This window comes from Cervus elaphus, chromosome 20, assembly GCF_910594005.1.
Source record: "Cervus elaphus chromosome 20, mCerEla1.1, whole genome shotgun sequence".
NCBI classification, from domain to species: domain Eukaryota; kingdom Metazoa; phylum Chordata; class Mammalia; order Artiodactyla; family Cervidae; genus Cervus; species Cervus elaphus.
In genome coordinates this window covers 57,775,980-57,792,264 of record NC_057834.1, presented here as the reverse complement: position 1 = coordinate 57,792,264, position 16,285 = coordinate 57,775,980, and the positions used below count along the sequence as shown (strand labels likewise).

The 16,285-nt window shown below is 53.4% G+C and overlaps 2 protein-coding genes across 6 annotated transcripts; one reads left to right on the top strand and one right to left on the bottom strand.

Annotated features, from left to right (window-relative positions):
- Window positions 1–185: 185 nt before the first annotated feature.
- LOC122678101 (probable transmembrane reductase CYB561D1) lies at window positions 186–10,033 on the top strand. 2 transcript variants are annotated; one of them, XM_043878588.1, is made up of 3 exons: window positions 186–1,243; window positions 1,783–1,820; window positions 2,394–10,033. In XM_043878588.1, exons 1-3 carry the CDS (start codon window positions 1,096–1,098, stop codon window positions 2,895–2,897), a joined length of 690 nt encoding a protein of 229 aa, XP_043734523.1. In that variant the 5' UTR covers window positions 186–1,095; the 3' UTR covers window positions 2,898–10,033. The 2 variants fall into 2 exon arrangements, with proteins under 2 accessions (XP_043734523.1, XP_043734524.1); XM_043878589.1 differs by lacking the exon at window positions 186–1,243 and adding an exon at window positions 1,285–1,589 and having other exon boundaries at window positions 1,707–1,820.
- Window positions 10,034–10,313: 280 nt separating this feature from the next.
- On the bottom strand, window positions 10,314–15,792 carry AMIGO1 (adhesion molecule with Ig like domain 1). Of its 4 annotated transcripts, none has more exons than XM_043878583.1 (2): window positions 15,401–15,792; window positions 10,314–15,019 (listed from the first exon to the last, which is right to left on the bottom strand). In XM_043878583.1, the coding sequence occupies exon 2, from the start codon at window positions 14,917–14,919 to the stop codon at window positions 13,438–13,440; it is 1,482 nt and encodes a 493-aa protein (XP_043734518.1). In that variant the 5' UTR covers window positions 14,920–15,019; window positions 15,401–15,792; the 3' UTR covers window positions 10,314–13,437. The 4 variants fall into 4 exon arrangements, with proteins under 4 accessions (XP_043734518.1, XP_043734519.1, XP_043734516.1 ...); XM_043878584.1 differs by having other exon boundaries at window positions 15,456–15,792; XM_043878581.1 differs by having other exon boundaries at window positions 10,314–14,984; window positions 15,401–15,791.
- Window positions 15,793–16,285: the final 493 nt, after the last annotated feature.

Below are 16,285 nucleotides of genomic sequence, written 5' to 3'. Positions count from 1 at the left end.
GGTCTACTCTTGGATCTTCTCCTTGAAGGTACAGGAGAATCAGCCTGTGGCCCTATTCTGGTCTTCCAGCATCCCGGCACCCCCATCCTGTCTCTGAATTACTGCCTCAGTTTCTTCAGCTCCTCCTGCCTCTTACTAGTAACCTCATTTTCTCAACCACTGGAGCTGAAGTGGAGTTGGTAATTGCTCTCAGGATGTCCCTGATTCCTGTGGGACTGCCTGTTTTGGTCTCTAGCCCCATGGCCTGTGGGTTTACCCTTAACGAAGGGGTGCAGCCTCTCCCAGGTAGACCTCCTTAAGCTGAAGCACACCTTTTCTGGAGGCAGAAAGGGAAAAGGTAATATCACTTACAGAACTTCCCTTGGTGTGGGAGGCAGCCACCGTGTGGGAGGTCCTAGTCCCTCAGGATCACCTGGCTCCCCGGGGCTGAGCAGATGGTGTGGAGGCGGCAAGGGCTAGGAGTGCCCTAGATTTTCCATTTGTCTCACTGGGGACAACAGCTACTGTGCAGATAGGGGACAAGACTGTTGCCTGTCCCTCCTTTGGTCCTCAAACCCTAATTCACCAGGCACGGGGCACTGGTTTTTAGCTTTATCTGCTCCTTTTCGGTCTCCTCGCTTTTAGGCAGAGGCGACTCTCACTCCCTTAACAAGACGGAAGGAGGGGTGGCAGGAGAGAGTGGGCAACCAGGGAAATCCAGTATTTTTGGAAAACTCAAAACTGGTTTCACACTCTTGGTTCTGTATACCAGATTTGTGACTTGGGTGAAATCAGTTGTCATGAAAGTAATTTTCACAGGCTATTTGAGACATAAACCCCATAAGCCCGTGTAGACATAAAGATACGAATGAGGTTGGCTGAAGAAACAAGGTAGGCCCGGAGCTGTCCACTCGCTTCCTGCCCTCGGGGCTCTCCAGGACCGAGGCTCTTTCCCCCAGTCTGCAGAGGGCGCTGTGGGCGAGCCGCCGCACTGCCGGCGGCGTCCCGGGGAGGAGCCTCTGCCGCACCCGCGGCCGCCTCCGCGGCCGCCTCCGCGATCGCAAACCCGGAAGACTTGCCCTGGCAGCTGGGAGTGTGCGGCTGCCGGGCGCCGCCATGCAGTCTCTGGAGGTAGGTCTGGTTCTTGCTCCGCCGAGGGAGCCGAGACTGACCCGCTGGCTGCGGAGAGGCAGTGGGATCTTGGCGCATCTGGTCGCTGTGGGCTTCACCATCTTCCTGACAGTGCTGTCCCGGCCAGGAACAAGTGAGTGTGCTGGGAGGGGCGGGGCCAGGAAAGGGGGTGGAGCCTAGATGTCGGAGGGGCTGCGCTTGGAGCGCTAAGAGGCGTGGAGTGGGGACTCTCAGTGGATGGGCGACTGTGGAGGGGTAGTAAGGGCGTGGTGGGGCGTGGCCCTGGGGGTGGGTCCTGGAAGGGTGGGGCTTTGGGTACTGGGAGGACAGGAGAAGCCTGAAGTGAACTAACTGAACTTGCTAGTTCGTCACCCGCAGAGCCCCTCACGGATGCTACGAGTAAAGGAGGGAGGCCAAGGTTTATTTTAGGACTGGGCTGGTAGCTGCGAAGTGCTGAATGGGGAATCCAGGCCAAACTGGTATGTTTGCCTTCTTGGTTGCTCAGCCTAAAGCCCTTTGGCTGCACCACTTTGCCTGGAGGTCCTGATTACTGATTAGGGTTGAAGACACTACACTGACCTTTCCCCTCCAGCCAGATTCTTCGGGCTCCAGCCAGCCACAGGGTCAGAACCAATGGTACCCCGCCGTCAGTCTGTTCTCTTTGATTCTTAGGTCTTTTCTCCTGGCACCCTGTATTCATGGCCTTGGCGGTGAGTTTGGGTGATTGGTTTGGCTATGCCCCTAAGGAAGCATCTAGCCTTTAGAAGGCTTAACCTTTCTTTGGCTCAGAGAGGTGGGGGGAAATAATAGCCAGGGCCCCGTCTTTCCTTGCAACCACTGAGGTCAGGAAACATGGAGGGCTGGGCTATAGGTAATCAGGTGGTATAACGGGGTGGGAGGGCATGGAAGATACCATTATTTTCTCCACTCTGGGCCGGAAAAGAGGAAGTGGAAGGGGCCTTATCCAGTTGCTCCCCACCCCCAGAGTTCAGGAGAAAGCTTAACTTTTGCTGTTCCCATTGGTCAAGAAATGAGAGTACTTGCTATTGAGGATGTGGGGCGGGGTGGGAGTGCGGGGCATGGATGTCAGCCTGAATGATGACACTTCCACTCAAGCATGGATTCCCAATTCTGCCCACAAATGCCTACCTGTGAGGCAGGTGGTCCTGGTGGGAGTTCTTTAGCCCCCACCCTTTGTCTTGTTTGGATGTATGAGGGCACCTCCCTTTTTTCAGGCCTCTGAGCCGGGCCTGAGGCTCACTGGCCCTCTCCTGTGTTCACAGTTCTGCCTCTGCATGGCTGAGGCCATCCTGCTCTTCTCGCCTGAGCACTCCCTGTTCTTCTTCTGCTCCCGAAAGGCCCGGATCCGACTCCACTGGGCAGGGCAGACCCTAGCCATCCTCGGTGCAGCCCTGGGCCTGGGCTTCATCATCTCCAGCAGGACCCGCAGTGAGCTGCCCCACCTGGTGTCCTGGCACAGCTGGGTAGGGGCTCTGACATTGCTGGCCACTATCAGCCAGGCGCTGTGTGGACTTTGCCTCCTGTGTCCCCGGGCAGCCAGGGTCTCAAGGGTGGCTCGTCTCAAGCTCTACCATCTGACATGTGGACTGGTGGTCTACCTGATGGCTACAGTAACAGTGCTTCTGGGCATGCACTCTGTGTGGTTCCAGGCTCAGATCAAAGGTGCAGCCTGGTACCTGTGCCTGGCGCTGCCCCTCTATCCAGCCCTGGTAGTAATGCACCAGATCTCCAGCTCCTACTTGCCAAGGAAGAAAATGGAAATGTGAGTGCCTCCAAACTCTGAATTGAAATGGGACACTTGACTTGGACTTCACTGGCTCCTTCAGGGATCCACTTCAGAAGGGGTAGGGTTTTTGTATGTCTTAGCTGGGGTGGAGGCTGCAGAAACCCAAGCTGCCATTGCTGACAGATGACTCAGTGGGCCAAAATGGGGAAATGGATGGGGCACAAGTGACAGGTGATGGGGAGCTTGATCCTGAAGCCTCCACTCTTGATGGGAGAGAGTGTTGGGTGGTGCTGATGGTGCTGGCAGTCATTTCTTGCTTGCATGCCTAATGAAAAATTGGATTCCTGTAACTTATGAGTGGCAGCAGCTCTTTGGGTCACTTTGAGAAAGCAGTGTAGTGGAGAGAGCCAATGTACTTTTTTTTTTTTTTTTAATGGGTATGGTCCTTACAGGCTCTGTTGTGCAACCTTATGTGAGTCCAGTGTCTCAGGGACTCAGTTTCCTCATCTGTGTAATGGGCGATTGTTTCCAAACAATCTCTCCTAGCATTCAGTGTCTGTCAAGTTGATGTCACAGAGCATCTTCCCGGCCCTGAACCATGGCTGGACCACTCATCAGACTCAGGGTGTAATTCTCACATTCATTGTCTCCTTACCGCTCTAGAGGGACCAATATGGTCTCCTGGCTTTCCAAGAACCTGTGCTGATTTGGCCCCTGACAAAGCATCAGGGGCTGTGGAGAGAAGGGCCCAGGTGAAGGTCTCCAGAACACCAAGACAGTAAGGGCCCTAAAGGCACCTTAAACTTTTGGAGGAGCAGAAAGGCATTGGCTTAACCAGGCTTTGGCTCCTGGCTGGGTGTCTTAGCCCAGCTAAGACCTTCCTTCAGCTAATCTTGGGATCTGGGCTTGGGGCTGCAGGACGTCCATTCTCAGTGGCAGAGCAGTCCTGAGCATCTCGTGTTTTGCCCTTCTTAGGGCTTGGGTCCTTGCCTTAGCACATAGCTTCCTGGAGCTATTCCAAAGCTTTTAGAACAAAGAAAAAGCCAAGGAAATGGGGCAGGGTGCTTCTGATCTAGAGAAAACAGTCTCCCTGGTTCTTCTCCCCTCATCAGCTAAGCTTCCCTTCTCTTGCCAGCTCTTTGGCCCAGGAGGGGGCTGAATTTGGTGCCAGCTGGCAAATGAGGGCTGGGCTCTCTTCCCTGCAGAGACCCCTCCTCATTCCAGACTGAAAGTAGTCCTGCAGACTGCCCTCATCCCTCGTTGGTGAGAGTTGGATGTTACACTGGTTAACAATGGTCTGGCTCATTCAGGGAGTTGGGACCTCCATTGTGGTGGTTGGCGATGGTTTAGTGGCTAAGTCGTGTCTGACTCTTGCGACCCCATGGACTGTATGCTGCCAGGCTCCTCTGTCCATTGGATTGGGACCTCCATAGATCATGGTGAAAACTGAGAATGGCCAAGCCTGGAAAGCAGTGTTGAGGCAGGTAGAGAGAGCTCAGTGGGAACTCTGGGAGACCTGTGGAGTAGGGCCTAGAATTTGAGGTCCCACGGGCAGGGGGAGGTGTTCCTAGATAGCAATAGTTTGTCTATCCCAGGCCTTTAGAAGATTCCAGACCTCCTCCCTGGGTGACTCAGCAGCAGGGAGCTCGGTATGATTTGACAGGACAGGCATGAGTATGGCAGGGGCAGAAGGATCCTCAGAGCAGACTGTGCTGGGTCAGATGGCATCTCCTAGGAGCACCCCAGATCCTGGGCATCTCAAGGGGGCCCCTGCTGATTATTCCTGTCTCTTTCATTGCCCTTTTTCCGCTTTCCAGCTCTCCATTGTGGTCTGACCTTGGGAGAGATGGCTACTGGGGCTGCATGGAGGAGATGGTCACCTCGGGTCATTCTGGCCAGGGAGTCCCTCTCTGCTGGCCCATACAGTCAGTGCTGGGAGTCTCACTCTGTCTCCAGCAGGGTAGGAAGGCCGGGTGAGCTTGCTTGGGGAGCCAAGCAGGCAACACCAGAGAGCCTGAGCCTGCCTGAGGTGTTGCCTCTTCCCAGGTGGTGCGGGGGATGGTGGGCGGGCAGGCGGGCTGACAGCCGGCAGTTTGCGTGGGCAGTGCCAGCTGATGTCTATTCCCAGCCCTGGGAGGAAGGGGGAAGTCATTTATATTCTGCAGGAGGAAGGGGTCCCAGCTGTCACTTCTCTGACCGGTAGGCCCCGGGTGGGGGTGGGCAGGGGCACAGGGTAGAGAAGGGGGCACAGGTGGTCTCTGCTTGCTTAGCCAGTCTGACTGCAGCATTGGGAGGAGGTCACCAGGAGGAGCCCTTCTTCCCAGCTGGCCGGATTGTGGAGGGACTTCCCTTCCCTCCCCTCCTTGCTCCTTCCATCACCACCTGCCCTCCCATCTTAGGGCAGCAGCTGGACAGCCATCAGACCTCAGTGCCAAGGCACTCTTCCTCCAGCTGGGATCTCGGTGGCTGGTGGCTGCATATGCCTCCTGCTTGTGTTTCCTCCCCCTGCACCCTCTGTCCCCCCCCCACCATCCAGTGTCTCTCCATCTGGGGTATTATCTGGGCTCCTCAGAAATGAGGCAGAGGCCTTGAAGGAGAAACAAATGGCTGCCCTTTTGCCCTTGTCTGACTGAGCAAAGCTGCTCGTAGCCAGCCTCTTTTGCCTTTAAAAATAAAAGCCAGGGTGCTCGAGACTTTTTTAAATTTCCGTGTCATTTGCACAAATTTGCATATCAGGCTCACTAAGTCCTGATTCCAAATATGATTACATTCAAACTCAACCTTGAGGACATTAGAAATATAGATGGTTTTTGTATCCAAATCCAGATGGTAATAGGATTACCATTCTGGATTCAGATGCCACACCCAAGCCCCCATCTTTCCCTTGCCCACCCTTTCCCCTCCATGCTCCACTCCCTCACCCCCCACCCCCCACTGGGGGTGGTGTTGAATGGCAGGAGCTCTGTGTGGGGAAGTCTCCCAGCCTCACCTGGGCTTTTCAGCTGCATTAAAGGTATCTCTTGCCAGGCTGTGCCGCCTCCTAGCCCCACCCTCTCACAGGGCACCCCCACCCCTCCCCACTCCCTGACACTAGCCTGTCCTCCCCCCCTCCCCCATCACACCAGGCATGGCTGCCATGGGTCTTGTTTTTAAAACCTCCCTGTCGGAGATCCAGGCATTCTCCCAGAGCCAGCTGGCTGCTATGCCAAGGTCTGCTCAGAGTTAATAATAATCATTAGTTGAACAGGGCTGGGGCCTTTCAGCTCCAGATCTCCAAGCACTTGCAGACTGAGTCAGCCAGCCCTCACCTTCCCCATCTTCCTGGGCAGCAGAATGAGGAGGGGTCAGGAGTCTTACCTCCCAGCCATGCTTTGAGCCTTCTTTCCTCTTGGAAGCATCCCTGAGCATCCTCTGAGTAAACCAATCAGGTCTTTTCACTTGACAAAAGGACACAGTGTATGCTTCGCTGACACCGGTAGTGGCATTGGTGGTTGTTGACCTTGAATCTCTAGTACTCCTGCCTGGCCTTCTGTTGACCTGTCTTGGCCTCCAGGGGATACCCTGACTCCCCCAGCATTTCTGATGACTCTGCAGGCTTAGGGAGCAGGGAGGCTCCTGGTTTAGTGCTCCCGCTGCCCCTGCGTCTGGTTGGCATAAAGAGCCTATGTATCATGAAATGAAAAGCACATCGATCCGGGAGCTAGGAAACTTGCAGTCTGGGTTTACCCAGCCCCTGACACTGGTGTGGCCACAGGCAAATCACTTACTGCATGACCTATCTCACAGGGATGTTGTGAGCGCTAGATGACAGAATGCATGTTAACAGGCATTGGGATGTTCAAAGTAGTAAACACATGCAAACAAGTGGCTTATTATGTTCCTGTCCTTATCTCGTACTCATTCCTGGCTCTGGGTTTTATGCTTCTTTTAGGGAGGCAATAAATAGTTATGGATAATGATGGTTAGGGGATCCAAGTCTCAGAGAGGTTGTGTTGCTGGCCACTGTCAGAGAACACAGACATTTCCTCCTAGATGCAACGTCAGGAGTGCTATGGAGGCTATGACTCTAGTGAAGCTTGTCCTAAGTTGCCGCCAGCTGATGTGTTCAAGTCATGGGGCTGATTGCAGATCTGGAGTCAGTCCAGTTACGCCCCAGGTCCAGCCTGGAGCTCCTGGTTGCAAGTCTATCTAAGTTTCTCCTGGCTAGTCCTGCTCTTCGGAGGGAAAGGTGGAGCAGACAGGCCAGGAAGGGAGGAGCAGCAGTGGACCCACACTGCCACACCAACTCTCTGGCTGCCCCCGTCCTCATAGGCTGCCTCAGGCCCTCACCCAGGGTGGAGGTGGGAAGCTGTGAGGCACAGCCCCCGGCTTGTTCACAGCTTTGTTTCTCCTTCCTTGTTTCAGACTCTCGGAGGAGGATCACCGTCCTTTCCTCCTCAAAGGACATCACTGAAATTAACACACACACATGCCCATGCACCATGAAAGCAGTTTTAACTTGAGGATACTTTCCATTCCATTGGTCTGAGAACAGTCAGCAGTCTTCCTCGAGTGGACACAGAGAGGCAGGCACCATAGTAGCACAGAGGCTTCAGTATTTTTTAATTTGGGGTGTTCCGCCCCACCCCCACCTCCATCCCGGGATCCAGGAATGAAACACTGATCAGGCATTGTGGTCATGGCCTCAACTGTCACCACTGTAGACACAGGGAAGACACAGCTGAAAGGCAGGACAGGGCCCCAGAACTGCTCCGGAGGGTGATTTAACGTAGATGGTCTCCACCTCAGCTTAAAGCAGGCAGATTCCCTCCAGTAAGACAACCTTCTCCCTACCCACCCACTCACCCAGAAGCCTTGACTAACTCACCAGTGTGCAGGGAATAAGTCCCAGTTTTAATTCTACCTGCTTCTATCAGAATTTCCTAGATTTTGTAAAACCTCTTTTGAAAGCATTTTAAGTAGCTACTTCAGGTGATTCTATCCTCTGGTATCAGAGGATTCAACTCTGTCTCACTGAGTATTCATGAGGCCCCCCAGCACCCTTATCTTTCAGGCAGATTCCCCCTTATCTCCCAGTGCTTTCTAAGGATTCCCAGGACTGGGCTAGACCTTTCTGCTGAGGTCTACACCTAAAGCAAGCTACGGCCAAGGGAAGGAGCAGTGGGAAGTGAAGGGAAAGCGGCATGAAGTTCTATCCAGCTGCAGTGCTCCCTAACCTGTGTGTATTTGCAAACACATATGCATAAAAGCCTCCAACTCTGGGGTCAATGACTCTTCCTTTATGTATGCTAGTGCTGTAGGGCACCTAGAAGTCCTTGCAGGGTCCTATGTCCTAAAGGTTGGTTCTCTCCACACCCGCTGTGATTCTGGGACTATAACCAGGCTGATGTCAACTGGAAGGCCTCAGGGCAAGTCTAAGTATCTTTACCACTTGATGTTTTCCACAGAACAGGCTATATGCCTGATGATGGGGCCTGATGTGGCAGCTGCTTTAGCTTTCCTCTCTCAACCCCAGGGAGAGGAAGCATCCTGCGTAGGCTCCCTGTAGCCAGATCAAACAAGCTGACCATACCCCTGAATGGGCCTGAGTCTTTTCTGCAGTGTGGGTGGGGCAAATGAAGCTTCTCCTGTGGTTGCTTCGGAGACAACATAAGGGGGTCCAAGAGTTACAAGTGCAGAAAGGGAAGGAGTGGGGAGATCAGATGGAAGAGAGACCAGGCTGGCCAATCCACTGAACTCTCATTTTCTGTTCTAAAAGATAACCATCGTATTAACCTTTTCTGTTCTCCCGCAGTGCCACCTAAGAGGAGCTAGGGAACGAGCCACAAGACACGGCAGACCAAATGGCACATCTTGGCCAGAATTTATGGAACTTCTTGGGGGACTGGCAGGGGGATGGGGAGGGTTGAAGAGATGTAGCCTTGGGATGACGGAGAAAGGAGTATCAAAACTTCCTAGGCGCAGAGACAGGGCTTGACACAGGCCAAAACAGAGGGGAGGATTTTCAGTAGGCTTCTTCCCCAGACCTGTTCTCTTTACCAGCTCGTCCTCTGGGCTAAACTCAGCCATAGCAAAAACTGCTTTGAAAAGATTAAAAAATACCAAATATATGTAGATTCTCAGGGCGCCCTGGCATCAACATCTGTCATTTCATTGACTGCCAAGGTTGATATGTCTGATGTGACTGGCTGTGAGGTGTCTCCATCCCTCACTCTTTAGTTGTTCCCTCATGAAAAGAAAAAGACAACTTTCCAGACAGAAGAGGACCGCCCTTCAGTCAAGATTTTATCAGTGTAATAAAGGAGGTAATTATTCAAATTCTGATTCTTTATTTTTTTCAGCCGCACTGCATGGCTTGAGGGATGTTAGTTTCCCACCCAGGGATTGAAACCAGACAGGCCCTGGGCAGTGAAAATGCCAAGTCCTAACCACTGGACCACCAGGGAATTCCCCGAATTTTGATTCTTTTCATTTCTTTTTTTGTTATACCACTTCCCCTCCCTTTTGGGAATCTACCATGACAATACCCTTCCAGAAGTACCAAGAGAATAGCCAAAGAAACTGCCTATTCAGAGATCAGTAGAATCTGGGCCAATTTACGATAGGCTGTCTCCTGTAACAAAAAAGCGGGGACTGCATTTTTCTGTTCAATGCAATGCTAGGACACATTACATTGTCAATGAATATTCATCTGCCCATTAGACTAATATACTTTAAGCCAAACTAAGATGGTTACCACTCACAACATGAACATATATTGGTAATAATCAAAATACTGTGGACCCAAGCTGCTCACCATCATTTCTTTTAACCCAATTCAAACATTTTCCACAGTACAGTTTGTAGGCTTGATCCAGACTTTCAAGAGGGCTCTTCAGGGAGACAACCCTCCTCCCCAGGGATCCAGAAAGCCTTCATTAGCTACAGTCTCTAGCCCAAAGTCATGGAATTTCTAGACTCTCTCCTGCTAAAGTGTCAATGACATTTCTTTTGAGAACATCGGGTTGGCAAATTTGTCTGCTGGCCAAAACCAACTTGCTGCCTGTTTTTTTTTGTGGTCTGTGAACCTGTAAGAGTTTTTGCATTTATATATGGTTGAAAAAAACCCTCAAATACATGTTACAATGATATGAAAATCACATTTCAATGTCCATAAATAAAGTTGACTGGAACAGAGCCACTGTTTGTGCACTTTCTATACCTTTCTGCCACAACGGCACCACTGAGGAGCTGTAACAGAGACTACATGGGCTGCAAAGTCTAACACGTTTCACGTCTGGCTCCTCCCAGAAAAGGCTGGCTGATCCCTGGTCTATCTTCATGCCTCGATGTGGACTCTACCCATGCCCTCATAACAGCATTTAACTATTCTCCCCCTAGACAGGTTGCACCCTTCCGAGGTACTGTGAACCCTCCCCACAGGCTGAAAAGATAAACCAGTCACAGACTATGCCAGAAAAGAGACTCAAGCCAGGTTTTAATGATCATTGTCTAGTTTTCAGAGCCCAGAGGCTCCAAGGTTTGCCAGCCTGGGAGCACACAAGTGGAAGGACTGGGATCCTGGACATGGGGAGGCCTGCTCACTTCGCCAGCAGGGCTACAAGGGAGTACAGAGGTAAGGACACACGGAAAACTGGAATCAGTCGCCTTCACTCTCCCCAGCTGGGGTCTCCCCACTCCTGGCTCCTTCCTAGGAGCCTCATAAATACAGGGAAAGAAAGAAAGATCAAAAACAATCACACAGACAGATTGTACAGCCCTGACATACTCTGTCTCCAGGGACACCTGCTTCCTGGGAGACATCTCTGGTTGACTGATGGGGGTGGGGGTGATCGCTTGACCTTTTCTTATAACCAGACCTGGCAGTTTCCTACACAGGGTTCCAGTGAGCTTACATCTGCTGAGTCCCTAATCCCTCAAGTAGAAAGCAACCTTTGGGTTCTAGTCACTGAAACCATGGGAAGAGGCCAATCAGTTCAGTCTCTTGGTGGGGAAGACTAAGAGCCTCATGCCCTAAACTGGGTAGGACTTAGGAAGAAAATGGCCTTCCTAGTCCTTGGGAACTCAGGATGTCCAGAGGAACTACTTCATCTGACATCCACTTGAAAGATTTTCAGAGCCCTCAATGATGCCTAGAGGGGAAGCTGCTGCCAGGAGGTGAGATTTTCTCTGATAAGTCTGAGGAGGGGATCCTGGTTCCTATAGCTTCAGTGTCAGAATCTTTAGAAGTCTCTGGAATATGACCACACAACTTTTCCCTCCTGCCCCTAGCTTACTAGGGCAGTTAACATAGGAAGAACAACTTACAGCTGCTTGGTCCCCTGCCAGTGTTCTGGATCTGTCACTGACCTAGTTTTCCATTTATTTCTGACATACCATTACTCTAAGGAAGGTTTCTGAGGAGTCTGAAGAGCCAGCTTGCTCCTCATCAACCCTTCTCTCAAGGTCTTCAACCTGAAGCTTTCCTAACTCTGGGCTTTATGGACTGCCACAGAGATGTGGGTGAAGATTTAGGCAGTTCAGAAATCAAAAGTACAAAAGTTTGTATCTGCAGAGCCTGGCATGGTCACAGTCTCTCCTACAGGGCAAGAAAATTGTGTGCATGAAGTTGTGCACATAAGTAGAAACCACTCTGGAAGTGGACATTAGTGGGGACTGAAGAATCGTCCTGATGGAAGTCAAGGTGCTGGGGTGCATGCAGACCTATAAGCATGCATCCCTATGAGCATGCAAGTACTTGAGGGAAACGCTGCACCTCTCTCGACAAAGCTAGGTTACTAATAAAGGATGGACAGTGGTCTTGACATCCCAGGAACAGACAAGGGGAAGATGTTGAGTTCCAGTCCCCACCTCGGATCTTAACAGGCAGGGTAGTTAGGACCTCCTAGCAAGCAGCCTTCACCCACAGGTAAATGACACTTCTTGGAACCTAAACAGCAGATCGGAAAACTGGAAGAGCTGGAGAACTTCCAAGGACGGGGACTTGGTGAGAGAGAGGGGACAGACTGAAAAGACCAACGTCAGAGAACATTTTCACCTTTGCCCTTCATGTCCCCTTGCCAAAGCTCAGAGCCACCAACCCCCAGGGCCTGCAGTAGAGTCAAAGGAAGTGGCCACCTCTATGCCCAAAGTATTCTGCCACTTTGATGGAATGGAATGTTGGGCCTGTTCTTAAGTTCCTCTGGCCTGACAACTGTGCACACCTCTGGCTGAGAGGGTCTCCTTCTGAAAGTTTAGTGCCACTGACTGTCTCTGTTACAAGACTGCCTGGAACCTTGTGGAGAGGGCAGAACTCTAAGCCACCCTCCAAACCACCACTCCTCTGTGGCAAGGACCACTTGATTCCAGCTCCACAGATGATGAATCCCATGCTCCAGCTCTGCAGCAGGGGTGAGATCTCTAAGAGAGGAGCAAGGCGGCTTTGTCAGCACAAAGGAGATGTCTGCCTGTTCCCCTCCACCCCTGAGCCCAAGCTAACCCAGCTGGGGCCAGACTTCTTGGACTCTTCTTTTGCAGAGCAGCATATTAGGGAACACTCAGAATTCTACCTGAGCCTATCAGGAGAATGAATGAAGAGAGGGCATACACAGAAAATCAGGTAGATCCTGCTAGATGCTGGATGCTACGTAACAGTGGCTGGTTTACCCTCCACCTCCTCGTGCAAAGAGGCCCTCATCCCACCTCTGTGGCAGGCATCCATAGACACTCTGCTTCCAGCACCCCACACCTTGATCCACTACATGGGTGCTGGGAATCAGATGCTAACCAAGAGTTTCACCAACCGGTTCCAATCTGGAGTTTATCCCCCATCTACAGGTTTTGTGCTGGCATCTATACTGTCACAGGGACCCCTTGGTTCATGCTGTACCCCTCTGCACCACTGGTCCCAGGACAAGACACAGATACCGCATCTCATACTGTTGCCATATCTGACAGGCAACAGGCCAAGCTCCTGCAAAAGACCCATGCACCCAGGGCTCCTCTGGAAAGAGGAAGGTGTTCCTGGGAAGTCTTACAACAGCTTTGGGGAATGTTATTGAGGTCCCAGCCTTTTCCTGACTTCTTTTCCCAAAGTTTTCCCATTTCCCCAGCTGTGATGCGTGACTTCCTGGCCAAGGAAGACAATCTAGCTCTTCCCCAATGTGGCTCCTGTGGAAGCTCCCCCCAGTACACACAACATCACAGGTGTGGGTGGGCAGAGAAAGGAAAAAAGTGACTCTTTTTCCCAAATGATTTTCTCTGAAGGAGCTAGGGATGACCTCAAAAAGTTTAGGGGATCTGCTCTTTCACCCCTTACCTCATTCCCACCAGCAGACACCCTCTTCTTCCACCACCTTGAGAACTGTCAGGGCTCTGGGAAGGGGTGTCATATTTGCCTGAGGATTAGTATATCCACATTTGAAAATCATGGCAGCCACACCCTGCTTGGGGTCTTGCCTGCTGTTGTACCCGTGGCCAATTCCCTTGAGTTCGAGGGGAACCCACTCCCTTGGGCAGCTAGCCCTCTCTTCCATCCCCTCACATCCTTCAAGGGCGCATTACCTCTCCTGGGGCAGAATCTCCCCACCAACCCATTCTGCTCACACCACAATGGGCGTATCAGAGAAGACCGAGCTGACCGATTCTGGATCCGACATCCTCCGCTGGCCCTTGCCTGTCGCCTCAGGCACTGGCAGGGTGTTGCCCGGCTTGAGCTTGCCGTTTTGACCCTGCGCAGGTCCAGCAGGTTCCAGGAAGGCCACCCGCCGGTCAAAACCATCATCCTTGTCCCCGCCAGCCATAGGGTCGTGGTTGGGTGTGGTACTAAGCATGGAAGAACTGAGGCTGTCTGCCTGATGGCTGGAAGGTTTCTCGACACCCCGGCACCAGCAGCGGCACGGGGTGAGGTACAGGTATATGAGGACCAGGACTACACTGAGGATACAGCCCACAAGGGTGGTATAGGCTGTGTTGAGGGTGTCATGGTGTCCGTGCAAGGTGAAATTGTACACTTTCAACTCCACAGACAGGGTCTCATTGAAAGCCTCCCCCATGGCATAGCAGGTATACACACCCCCATGCTCGATCTGCACCCGATGGAAATGAAGACTGCCATCCTTGGACACGGTCACCGTGCTGTTGGCCACCTCATCCAGCACCCGTTCATTGCTGGGTGTCACCCACACCTTGGTCATCCCCTGCTGCTTGGTGTCACACTTGATGGTCAAGGAGTCACCCAGGTGGGCCTCCCAGGCACGCTCCTTGTACTCGCTGCAATTGAGGAAACTCAGGTTGAAGACATTGTGCAGTTTCTTGGAGCTCATGCAGTACAGGTCCTCCTGAAAGTCCATCACGGAGCTCAGCTGCCGGTACTGCCAGTGGGAAAAGAGCTGGTAGAGCTCGCAGTCGCAGTGCAGGGGGTTGTTGTGTAGGTATAGCCCATTCTTGATCCAGGCGGGCAGCTTCTGCAGGTCAGGCAATGGTAAGTTCTTCAGCTTGTTGGAGGAAAGGTCCAGGAGCGTTAGTTTGGGGAGCTTGGCTCCTTCCTTGACCAGTTCCAGAGGGAAGCGGGAGATCTGGTTCTGACTCAAGTAGAGTTTCTGCAGCTGGGTCATGTCGTCGAAGGCGCAGCGGTCCACTGCCATGATGTGGTTATTGTAGAGCAGCAGCACCTCAAGGACCTGCAGTTCGCTGAACAGGAACTCATCCAGCGTCCGCAGCTGGTTGGAGGAGAGGTCCAGGTAGCGCAGGTTGGGAACCGGGGAAAAGGCCTCAGAGGAGATGAAATTCAGGTGGTTGTGGCTCAGCAGCAGGGAGTGCAGGTGGGTCAGGCGCGTGGGGGTCCACTCGGCCCGCAGACGGCTCAGGTTGTTGTGGCTGAGGTCCAGGAGGGCGGTGTAGCTGGGCAGGGAGTGGGGCACGTTGGGCAGCTGCTGCTTGGAGCAGCTGAGGATGTTGCTGGCGCACAGGCAGGCGGCAGGACAGCTCACCACCGGCCGGCCAGCTCTGGCCACCTCAAAGAGGAGCAGGAACAGGGACAGCAGCAGGAGCCAGAGGCCTCGCAGGTCTCGTGGGGGTTGCATAGTGTCACTGCGGAGGGCGAGGAAGGCCACAAGGACGATCTGGGAGGAAGTCACCCGGGCATGTTCTGGTGGGGTAAGGAAGGGTCACTTTCACTACAGGCTTAAGAGAGAGTATAGGTTTGTGGTTACCAGGGTCTCTGGGGGGAAAGACCCAGTCTCCCTCCTTCCGCTCTCCTCCCCCCATCCAATCCGCACCCCCCCCCCCCCCCGTGGGGCTAGAAGAGAAAGGAAGCGATGCTGAGTTGTTCCCAGGTTCCGTGCGGGCGGTGGGCTCAAAATACCGGGACCGAGGAGGAGGTGAGCACAAGGGCCTACCAGGCTTGGGTAACAGGAGTGGAGGGCCGGGATCTCCTCTGACGTCAGGGGCTGTTGGGGTCATAGGGGTTGCAGGGCCCAGGTCTGGAGGCGGGGTCAGTAGAGCCTTTGGGGAGGAGCTGAAGGAAGGTCGACCCCGCACAGGCTGGGTAGGGCGAGTTCTAACCTGGCTGAAGGGGCTTGTTGAGGCGGGCTTCCCCCGGGACCTCTGATCACTGCACCTGCTCGGCGAGGAAGTGTCTCAGCCCATGGCGGGTCCGGGAGCTCCGTCGCGGCCTCCCCCAGCAGCGCCTCACCGGCTGGCCTGCCGCGACGCCCGCCTTACGCAGGGGCCCACTCCTGGTCACATCGCCTCCCAGGGACGTGCCGGGCTCCGCTCCGCTCCCCCAGCGCCGAGCCGTCGGAGCCCCCAGATCACAGCCGCCGTCTCCTGATCCGCGGGGCAGGCGCGCAGAGGTGCGGGGAGCTGGAGACGCAGCGATCAGAACGCAGGGAGCGGCGTGGGGGCAGCGAGCACCGCGCGCGCGCGCGCCCGTCGCCGCCGCCGAGCCTCGGGGCGCGTGCGCGCGGCGGGGGCGGGGCGCACGTGCGTGTGTTTGTGTCGGAGCTGGATGGGCGGCCGCGCTGCTCATTCCGTCTTAGAACAGGTCCCGACCTGGAGAAGAAAGCTGTCTGGCCCCTTAGTATTCCTATTACTTCTTCCACCTTTGCCCATTCCCTTCATCCCCCCACCCCGCACCCTTCTACTTACCAAAACCGCTCTCAGTAAAAGTAGGTCTAACTGAAGTGACTCCGCTGCAGTTGACTCCAGGCCAAGACGCGTCACATGTCTTCTAATTTTACAAATTAGAAAAATCTGGCTCAGCTCCCAGCTGTCAATGTTGGCGGGAAATTCATTAGTCACGTTCCGAGGTCCTCCCTCCTCTCTTGCTAGGGTTGTGAAGTTCCAGCATTTTGGGGAAAGATTTGGAGAAGGGCCTTTTTCTTCAGACTTGATGCCACGACCCATGGGGTACCACTGAAAGGGTAGAGCTCTATAACCTACCAGCTG